Source organism: Ciona intestinalis, chromosome 1 (genome assembly GCF_000224145.3).
Source record: "Ciona intestinalis chromosome 1, KH, whole genome shotgun sequence".
NCBI lineage: Eukaryota > Metazoa > Chordata > Ascidiacea > Phlebobranchia > Cionidae > Ciona > Ciona intestinalis.
The window spans coordinates 2733028-2744265 of record NC_020166.2 but is presented as its reverse complement, the minus strand read 5'-3'; the positions used below and the strand labels follow the sequence as shown (position 1 = coordinate 2744265).

Here is an 11238-nt window from a genome sequence, read left to right as displayed (position 1 = left end):
AACAATTACTAATGGTCTATGGGATTCATGGTCATATAGTTTTATAATTTTTTGAATGTTCTTTGTTTACTACCAAACGGAGCGAGAAAATAGAGGTAAAAGGTGTCCCATCTTCCCCCACCCTACTGTATATATGTAATAAGAGAATAGGTCAGCTCATCTGCATGGTTAGAGCGTTGTGCTAATAACGCGAATGTCGCGTTTTGATCCTCGTATTGGTCACTTCTGCTTCAATAGGTCGAAAGCGACTAAAGAAGTCCCAGGTTCAAATCCGGGTCGGGGCGATCGTTTTTTAAGCATAAAGTTTGCAACTTCAATGTAAAAAAACCGTCGCAAATTCTTTTGCATTTGAATCATTATATAAAACCATCTATCCCAAAATAACTTTATTCCAGCTTTTTCCAGAACTTTAATGTCGGTTTCTGATCCACAAAATTTGAGTAACGAAAACACCAGCCGCCGATAACGCTGCTAATCCACAGAATAGATATTGCTCGTTGTCAAAAGTACCCGGTAGCTTTATAAGATACCCGTCCAATACTGAAACTGCGATCAGATTAATGCCAAGCAGCATACTACGAAGTCCGAAGATCTGCATGTAAGGAAAAGTAACAATTCAATAAGAAAGAATTCCTTTAAATTGCGACCAACATTTTTTTAATTTCAAAATTCCAAAATTTTATTTTTGTTAAAATTCAGGGTTAAAATAAATTGCAACAAAAAACGCGGTTAGACACAAAATTGGAAACGTTTTTTTTTCAGTTCTAAAGCAAAAATGCATTAGTGTCCATACCCTACGCCTACGGTTGAGACAATTCCCAAGCATTTCTCAAACCCAGGCGACATCAGTCGAACTAATATATAGTAGGATGGGGGAAGACAGGTCACATTTAGCGAATAATATCAAAATATCCTGATAATGTTTTAGGAGTCGTGATGATAAGGTTTTATAATTCTTTGAACGTTCTTTGTTTACTATCAAATAGGACGAGAAATTAGAATGAAACATGTCCCAACTTACCCCACCCTACATATCATATTGAATTGCGACCCAAAAGTTGAGAAACGTTCATCAAACTTACATGTTGAAAAGCATCTCTCCCAAACATATCTGCAGCCACCGTTATTCCTGTCGAAGAGAGGGGGCCTGTATAGAAATAAATATGTCATAAAATCTTAAACAATAAACGGGCGCTCTGGCCCATAAGAGTACAATTGAGGCATGCTCTGGGTTTGATGTTCGAAGCTGAAGGAGGTACACGCGCTGGAATAATTGGACATTGACAGCTTTTAATCGTGCCTTATTACCACCGAATAAAACAACAACAGGGAATGTTATAGTAGGGTGGGGCAAGATGGAACACCTTTTCATTCTATTATCCCATCCACTTTGGTAGTAAACTAAGAACATTCAAAGAATTATATAAACGTAACCTCACGACTTGCACAGAACATTGTTAATTGTTTAAAACACGATCAAGATATTAGAATATTTTGTGAGAGGTTCCCGTCTTCAACAACCTTAGTATTTAAAAGCTTTTAATTGTTTGTGAACACAACCGAATAAAACAACAATAGAGAATGACGTTACAGAATAAAAAACAGTAACTATATCTCGACAGACTATATACAGTAGTGTGGGGGAAGATGGGACACCTTTTAACTGTATTTTCTCGTCCCATTTATCAGTAAACAAAGAACATTCAAATAATTATAAAACCGCATCCTTAGGTCTACCATAGACTGTCGTTAACTGTTTAAAACACGATCAGGATACTTGGATATTATGTGCTAAAGGTGTCCCATCTTCCCCCACCCCACTATATATATAGATTCTTACCGCTGCTAATTCCAGCAAGAACACAATACGCAACAAAACTCTGCTTGGTTGGTTTGATCGGTATAAGAACGGAGAGGGAATACATTAAAGCGAAAGCTGAGAACACATAAGATCGTCGTACCATGGGACATTTGGACGTGCAGTACCCTGTGGGCGAAAATATTACGGTGTGAACTAAAATAAAGGTACTATAGTAGGGTGGAGGAAGATGGGACACCTTTTTATTCTATTTCTCGTCCCATTTGGTAGTAAACACAGAACATTTAAAGAATTATAAAACCGTATCCTCGCGACTCCCACAAACCGGTATTTTTAATTGTTTAAAAAACGATCAGGATATTTGAATGTTACGTGCTGTCCATCTTACCCCACCCTACCATATATTTGGACGTGTTAAACAAAGTGCTTCTGTTAAAAGGGTTATAGGAAAAATGGCTAAGTCTTAAAACATTTGTGTCTGGATATTCTGAAGTATGGATCTTGGATTTAGGCCAGAATTGACCATTAAATGCTTATCAACAAAATAATGCTTGGTTGAGACGAAGTAAGTATAAAACAAAACAAAGATTTAAGTAAAACAAAACAAACGTAAGTCTGTACCTGTTGATGACGTGGCATCACTTAAAAGAGGTTCTTCTTCTTGTAGATTCGGGTTGATGCTTGTAATATAACCGATTATAAACTTAGAAACAACAGTAACTATAACATATAACGTTTGTAAATAAACCGCCTCATAGTGTGTGTAGCCAATGGAGAGAGCAAACTTGATAAGGATCAAGGAAACGCAATTTTCTATAACGGATGTAAACGACGTGGCCATCGCAACGGTAGCAGAGTAAAGATTTAAAGTTTGGATGCCGGAGTAATGAACAATTGAAGCAAGAAACCCATGGGGTTTAGGTTCGTCATCACTTTTACTTATGTTCTGTGGTTCTTCCGTGTACTTGCTAGTTTCTGAAATAGAAAACGCTTTAAAGTACAAAAGAACTATGCGCTTGTATTGACACAATAATGATATAGGTCAATGTACCAGTTACGTCACCATGACGTCACGCTAATTTACGTCACTCAAATTCTTGTTACATCTGTCCCTGTACCTATCGTGAGACTGCGTCACCATGACGTCATAGCCTATTACGTCATTGCAGTTTACTTCAGAAAGTTTGAATATAGTCTTATGTTTCGTCAATAAACAATATTTTGGTCTTGCACGTATTTGTGTGTAGTTAAAGCTTCTACATTCCCAAAAACTCGATGCCAAAATATCTAAGAAACTCACCTGACATGATGGATCGGTAAGTTGAAATATAAAGCATTGAAAAAGGCACGATGTTTAGTGTAACACCCGCTGTTATAAGAAGGGATCCTTTCCAACCATAGTGATCAATGAGCATCTGGTGCGATGTGTGGTGGTTAAATGGGGAGAAGCTTAGGATATGATATTAGGTTAAGCCTATATATGATTGAATGAATGCAACTTGTTTATCCCCACATGAAGGGGAAACGACCGTTGTTATAACACGGGTGTTTTGTTTCATACACCTCGTGTCCGCTTAAGAGTCACCACGTGTGTAACTTAGTGGGCGTCTGTTTGTCTGAACAGCTGATGAGGATTTGGTTTAATAGTTCTTTGAATGTTCTTTGTTTACTACTAAATTGGACGAGAAAATGAAATAAAAAGGTGTCCAATCTTCCCCACCCTACTATGTATATATTCACAATGGTCCATATACTTACTTGATTCAAAGGCCCATATGCGGCCACATACCAACTACCACTACTCGTTATAATCGCTGACACGAGTGATCGGTTCTTCTGGAAGACCTCACCCAGCACAACTGAGATCAACCCAACGTAGATTATGCTGCAACCGAATCCTGCAAGTTTTTTTTATTAGTTTGTAGTATTTGCTACTTATATATAGTACGGTGGGGGAAGATGAGAAACCTTTTCTTACTATTTTCTCGTCCTTTTTGGTAGTGAACGAAGAGCATTCAAAGAATTATAAAACCGTATCCTCACAACTCCTATAGACCGTTGTTGTTAATTGTTTAAAGCACGATCAGGATGTTTGCATATTAGGTGCTAAAGGTGTCCCATCCTACCCCACCCCACTATAAACAGTATAAGGTAGGGGAGCCGTGACACCTTCATCACCTAATATGCAAAAATCCTGATCGTGTTTTAAACAATTAACGACGGTCTATGGGAGTCGTAAGAATACGGTTCTATAAACTTTTGGCTTTTGTTTACTACGAAATAGAACAAGAAAAAAAAAGAAAATGTATTCCATATTCACCCACCATACTAATATCAGTCATAAAAACCGCCGTAAAGTGTCCTGCCCAATGACACACAATAGTAGAAGTGTGGAGTCTCGAAACGGTACCGTCTGCTGGGGTCGAGACAGGAGTGCTAACTACTGTTCGTCACCAATATAGAGGGCTGTACATTGCCTTGTAAAATTACAAGAACTTACCTGTTATAAAAAGCCCGATGTCCAACGAGACAAGAGTTGGAGCAAATGCACAGAGAACAAACCCACACGATTGTAGCACACCCCCTAGAACCATGCCTCTCCTGTACCCAAGCCTTGCTGTTACAATGCTTCCAAGAGGACCTGCGTGTTTGTAACACTGAACTTAGTGTTGTTCTTGATGCAACCGCGAATATATTGAAAGTATAAAACAGACAGCATATAAATACCCAGTATAATGACAGAGGGGCAAATGTGTACATAAACCTGTATAAAAAAAACGAGACAATCCCCATGTCCCATGACGTGCCTCATAGAACCTTATTTATAAAGAACTGTTATATGGTTTATAACGGTAGTTTGGTCCGGGACGCTGCTTTTACGGGCAATCGCCGGGCCTTGCTGCTATAGTCTGCTATAAGCTACACTGAATAGGACTATAAAAACACGTAGTTTAATAAAAACAGTATAAAAACGAATTACATTAAAATATACACTTAACCGACACCTTTTGTACAACGAAAGCCCATTGCAAATATCACTTAACGATTCCATACTCTCACTTAACGATTCACAACAGTTCGTTCTCAATAATATAACCTTTAGCCGACACAGTACAACCAGAACTGCCCGATACATCCAAAACTGGAAGGGGGGAAATCGCGCAGTACCCGACACGTGAGATGCAGCAATTAGACCAACGGCAAGGAGCACGCGGAAACGTTAAAACAAGCGCGGGAAACAAGTCGTGCGTAAATAACAGTGTTACGCAACGCAAAATAACAAGTCCACAAATAATGATAAGGAAACACAAAAAAACACAAATAGTAAGAAGAAACACAACTAAAACTGAACTAACAGACGATGAAAATTCCACGTGAACAAATAAAAACAGTGAGGGTGTTAATTAATTAAGACAACGACATTATACAGAACCGAATACAAACTCATTATGTTTAATCACATTAACTATGGTTTTAACATAATAGATTTACAGCTAATTAATAAGTCCTGTACCCATTAAATTGTGCCATGCCAAGTATTCTTGCAGGTTGACTTAAATATATATGTAGATTGGGGGAAGATGGGACACCTTTAGCACTTAATATCCAAATATTCCGATCGTTTATTCAACAAATTAACAACGGCTCACGAGAGTCATGAGAAAGCGGTTTAATGATTCTTTGAATGTTTTTTTTTTACTGCCAAATGGAACAAGAAAATAGAACGAATAGGTGCCCCGTCTTCCCCCATCCTACTATAGAATGTAGAATTACCTGTAAGATGATACGTCGAAACTGGTATGCTGACTGATATAAACACTTTCTGCTTGTCCACGTCGTATGTGCCCTCGATATAAGTGAAGTACATACTCATCAGTAAACCAGGCCCCGAAAACAACATACCGATTGTAAAACCAAGTATAGTTAATAGGATCTTGCGTTGAGTTATTTTACTTAAAGAAAACATTGTGTCACTGAAACATATAAAGGTATACTTATAGTGCTAGTCGTCAAAAAGAGTTGTACTTTTTTGCCGATTGAAAGTCTTAAATTTGTTTGTCGGTATACTCTTTGTCATTTATCTCGGTACACTGTCTGCTTCTTAGCCTTATAGGAATATTCTTTAGACCTAAGTTTACCGGTATACTATTTACTCTTTAACACTTAACAGTTTGCTAACGCTTGCACTTTCAACACATTGTGACCGATATTATATTCGGAACTCTATACGTTTTAATTTATATACACTATCAGCATACATATGTTCATTGTTATATGCTACCCACAACTGGAATATATTCCCGCGTTGTTTTACTCTTACTTGATTGATGCGAATCCTTGGGCTTCGGAAACGTGAGGACATTCTATGTTTCCTTGTTAGATCACTTTGGCTGATTAATAGCTTGCATGCAACTCAGTGTCGAAATACAATGAAATGGAACAACATGCTTATACTGCCGTTACCATTGCATTAAGACTAAACCTTTTATAAAAACGCGTGTGTCTTGTCTTGGCCTGACACTGGATATATAGTAGGGTGGAAGAAGATGGTACACTTCATTTTATTTTCTGGTCCCATTTGGGACCAGAAATATAGTAGGGTGGGAGAAGATGGGACACTTTATTTTATTTTCTGGTCCCATTTGGTAGAAAACAAAGAACATTTTAAGACTTATATATAAAACCGTATTCTCACGACTCCCATAGACCGTTGTCAATTTTTTAAAACACGGGCAGGATATTTGGATATTAAGTGCTAAAGGTGTCCCATCTTCCCCCAGAAGACTATAATTCTACTCAAAATAGGAACCATATTTTATGTGCACATCTTAACAAATAGTAATAGGGTAAGTACAAAAGACAACAGCAACGTTTACTAGTGTTGTATATAGTTCAAACATATATTAACTATTAAAATAATGCATCAATAAAATTTTTGAAATTTAGCAAAATTCTTGGAATAAATACATTTTCTATTCTGTTTTTTTTTGCGAAGCTTGCAGTATGGTAACAAGTAAACGGTGAGTATTAGTGAAACTATATAAAAACAAATGAGTAACTGATATACTTATGTTCTATAGGTAAAACGACAGTCCTTATATATAAAACAGATACCCTGCGTTATAGTGGTTGTCAGTGCTCCACCGTGCGAGGAAAAATAAGTTACTTTTATTCCGCCTAAAGTAACTCCTTTTAGATGAACGTTCTTTCGAAATGTGGATGTTCGTATCAAAAATACGAGAAATTCTAGCACCACTGGTAAAAGATTGATGTACGAGGAAAAGTTTATTTCAGCAACAGTTGACATTCTTCAGTATAAAAGACATGTATTCATCTGTTCTTGGTAGCAATTAATGGTATAAAAACACGGAATATTGCTGTGTTTGGACAATAAAACATATTATTGAATGGATGTGAAATAGGTATAAAAGCAATTGGTAAACTATCGATAGCTTGTCTCAATGTAGTTGTCAAATATTTTGAAATAATTCACTCAAGATAACTTCCTGCTTTTAATAATCTTTATGGGACGCTTAATGAGCTTAGTTCTAGGTACACATGTCAGTCAAGTTAGAATAATACTTCCCGGCAAAATTCTTGGTGCACATGTCAATCAATGAAAACTTCCCGTAACGGTTTGCCGTTAATGAGCTGTTGCAAGAAATTGTGGGCTTCTTTACCCAGGACGCCTTAACGGGTTATCGAAATATTTCTGATAAATAGTTCGTCTTGCTTTTATGTTGATAGCGTTCCTCATACGGATTGACTAGTTCTACCCCATTTTGGATGAATGTCATTTTGAAATGTGGATATCCGTTTCAAAGAGACGGGAAGTTCTATAGCACTACTGTTTCATGATGACTTTATGCCTGAATAAAATTGCTTTGAGACAAAATTGACCTTTTTCAGTGAGAAAGGCATGTGTTCACCTATTCCGATTAAGATTCAATTATTGTATATAATTGAAAAAACCACACACGGAAGTTTAAACAGTCCCCTATATGATTTTTTTGTTGCCTATATGATTACTTCCCTCTTTGGTAGCTAATTATAGAAAATGGAATCAGTGACTTATAAATAGAGGTTCGTTTGCTGGTTCTTCACAAGTTAATCAACAACTGGAAGATGGATCGAAAACTTCTCATCGTTCTTCTCATCGCGCTCATCTGCTTCGCTGAGCAGGGAGAAAGTTGGTGGCTCAGCCGCCGTCGTAGTAGTCTCTTTTACTGGCGTCGTCGTCGTTATGACCAACAAAGGTAAACATGTACTTATGATTTGTGTGCGACTAATAGAGCAACCTAGACCATTCAAAACAGAAATCTTATAAAACATAAACTTTTAGTGCCAAGGACATGAACGAAGAAGATGAACCAGGTAACAGAATCAATTTAAATAAATTCCCATTTTAAATATAACAAGGTTATGGTATTGTGGGGGAAGACGGGACACCTTTAGCACATCAACCCTAAATCTTCTGTTTTAAAATTTTACCAATGGCCAAGGCGAGTCGTGAGGATACGGTTTTAGAATTCTGTGATTAATCTTTGTTTACAGTTAAATAGAACGAGAAAATAGAATGAAAATGTGTCTCATCTCCTCCCAGCACACTACTGTATATGGAAAATATATATAGATAAATATATATACAAAGATTTTAACCGTCGTTACAACTCAATGCGATTCCTTCTATTTTAAAGGCAAACTGAAATTTAATTAGTTTTTGTCATAATCAAATTTAAGAATTAGTATATTTTAACACATATATATATATTTATAATTATTAAATAGCTGAGACCGAAGCAATAAGCGACATGCTGGCTAAAGAAGATATGCCGGAAATGTAGATGAAAGAATTGTAGCTTCGGTGACTCAAAGAAATGTGTTTGCTGAAACTAATCTTTCTCGCTTTTGAGCAATAAAAACAAATTAAATGCAAATGTTGAAATCATGTATAACATTTTTGTCAATAGTTTTAAGCTAAATCTTCGATCCTCAAACAGTATACGAACTGTTTATAAGTTACAATGACATCGTCGGCCCTCCAGCGCAGTATACGGATTGTTTACAATTTAAAATGACATCCTCAGTCCTCTAATAGCATATACACCAATATAGCGTCATAAACAAACAAAGATATGGTGGGGCGGGAAGATGGGACACCTTCAGCGCATAATATGCAAATATCCTAATCGTGTTTTAAACAATTACCAGCGGTCTATGGCAGTCGTAAGGGTGCGTTTTTTAATTCTTTGCACTTTCCTGTTTACTGCCAAATGGAACGAGAAATTACAATGAAGGGACGTATCATCTCAAATTTAACTTTTCCGTCTTCCGCTTCAACCGAGAAAACACGCCGTCACGGCATGACGCCAACTGGTGCGAATGCCCCTACCGCTTTCCACGAGATTAAAATCCGCACCATTGCTGTCAACAGCGTCTGGTGTAAATCCAGCTTAAGTCAGCGCCGGTCAGCGCTAGGCAGTCAAGTGCAGCTAAGGATATTAAGAATACGTAGAAAAGCTTCGACTTACGATTACCGAGACAAAAACGTTTCTACTGTCGCACTAGGACAAAAATGTCTCAAATGTCCCCACTGGACATTATATTCGAATCATTCTATAAATTTGTGAAAGAGAAGTGTGGGAACTATTGACTGCGTACAAAAAGTTAATGCGAACTGTTACAGTCCGCGCGTGTTTTCGTTGGTCTGCCAATGAGGCGCGACAATAAATGCGGTCACCGCTTCTTATTCCATTTTTGGACTTTTTTGATACAAAAAAAAAACAAATAACACATGGTTTTAACATTTTTAAACCTTTAAATTTGTTTTTAGGCTTAAGTTTTTCTGTAATTTACCAAAAAACTTACATTTCCCCTATACACTGTGTTATTTTGGACCCAAATTGCCGTTCAATTTTTTTTACGTAACAATGGGTTGGACTACTGTGTATTTCTATGGCTCCGCTACCATTCAGGTGTATTGAGATATGTGTTGCTGGCGCGGTAACATTGTTCTACAGTCGCGCCCAAAGTTAGTATAGACCAAGTTAGGAAACGGATTGTAAAACAACGAGTCTTGTTATCCATTGTCTCGCGTCTATGACGTCATAGTCGCCACCATTACGGAGCCCACGGCATTTCTGCGGGTAAAAATGGCTTTCTACTAATGTTATATCTTATCACAATAATAAACCTCACAAAAATAATCAACTTTTATTGAACACTCAATCGATTCAAGAGTAAAAAAACAGAAAATATCAAGTTTACTAACCAAAAACATAAAAGAACGTGTTTTAAACATAAAAATACAAACAAAAACGCATAACATTACAATAAACTGGTGTATCTACCTGCAGTTTTGCATGTAAATAGCCGTGATTTTACTTTTTGGCTCACAAACTCAACGCGTATACCCGGCAACGAAACTTAAGGTATCTTTGTAAAATTTGCCTAATATCGAAGTGACATTGAGGAAAACATTACTGAGTTACTATTTTTGGTCCTCTGCTTGAATTAGTAAGCTACCTTTTCTGCGTTCCGGGTCTTTATGAAATCGGAAAACGCGAACACCTTATCTGCTAGTACCATGGCCTACTCAATACACGGCCTAGGAATACACCGAAACTGCTCAGAAAATAAGAGGCCTATTGACGCGAATAATGCCCATTATAATACATTGTTACGTCACGATTTTATGAATGGATTTCCTTCATTTTGAATGCAGTTTGCAGTTGTTGGTAGGTTCAATACCAGTTCTAGGTTGTTTTAACTGACAGTTTATCACAGAACGTGTCGCAGGGATATTTCCTTGTTTAGTTAAAATCATACGAGACATATAAAGCAGCGCAAAAGGTTTATTAGTATATAAATATCAGTTTATTAAGCATAAAGAGAGACGAGCAATCAGATTCAGTTTACCAACACAGAAAACCTACGTTTTGATTATATTTAATGTAGTAGACAGGCATTTGGCAAGTTTTATAATGCAGCACACTTTTATAATTTTATTTAGATTAAATTCTAAGCCCCCAGAATTATTAAGCAAGCTATTTAAGCATGGTCAATAGGTGTTCCGTAGTTGGATAAAAATATTTGGATAAGGGTACCATCTGTGCATGTTATGATCATGAAGAAGTGGCAAGAAGATTTTCAGGAAGAAAGACTAGTCAAATTTAAACAGCGACAAAGGTCTAAAGTTAGACACAACACTTAAGTACGAAGGGAGGCTATCGTGAGTTTGTTTGTATTATACAGTCTTAATTTATGATGTGCTGTATGACCCATTTTTTGACCTACGAGGAAGAGCCTCTGTCCTGCTTTAACAAAAAAAAACTCTAGTAGAAAATGAGTTATGAGCAGCAGGACAGATCAAGGCATAAGCACCTTGAGACAAAAGGCTAATGCTTTTGTTATCCNAT

General features: G+C 37.0%; 1 protein-coding gene and 1 long non-coding RNA gene across 6 annotated transcripts; one reads left to right on the top strand and one right to left on the bottom strand.

Moving 5' to 3' along the window:
- Positions 1-359: 359 nt before the first annotated feature.
- On the bottom strand, positions 360-5783 carry LOC104266805 (monocarboxylate transporter 12-like). 5 transcript variants are annotated; one of them, XM_026838986.1, is made up of 8 exons: positions 5594-5783; positions 4320-4460; positions 3578-3717; positions 3120-3234; positions 2441-2794; positions 1841-1987; positions 1083-1147; positions 360-592 (listed from the first exon to the last, which is right to left on the bottom strand). In XM_026838986.1, exons 1-8 carry the CDS (start codon positions 5718-5720, stop codon positions 410-412), a joined length of 1272 nt encoding a protein of 423 aa, XP_026694787.1. In that variant the 5' UTR covers positions 5721-5783; the 3' UTR covers positions 360-409. The 5 variants fall into 5 exon arrangements, with proteins under 5 accessions (XP_026694787.1, XP_026694800.1, XP_026694798.1 ...); XM_026838999.1 differs by lacking the exon at positions 5594-5783 and adding an exon at positions 4885-4943; XM_026838997.1 differs by lacking the exon at positions 5594-5783 and adding an exon at positions 4825-4927.
- A 2129-nt stretch (positions 5784-7912) lies between these two features.
- LOC100187428 lies at positions 7913-8759 on the top strand. Its single transcript, XR_182016.4, has 3 exons — positions 7913-8076; positions 8163-8194; positions 8609-8759. It is a non-coding gene; the product is annotated as an uncharacterized LOC100187428 (long non-coding RNA).
- The last annotated feature ends 2479 nt before the right edge of the window (positions 8760-11238 follow it).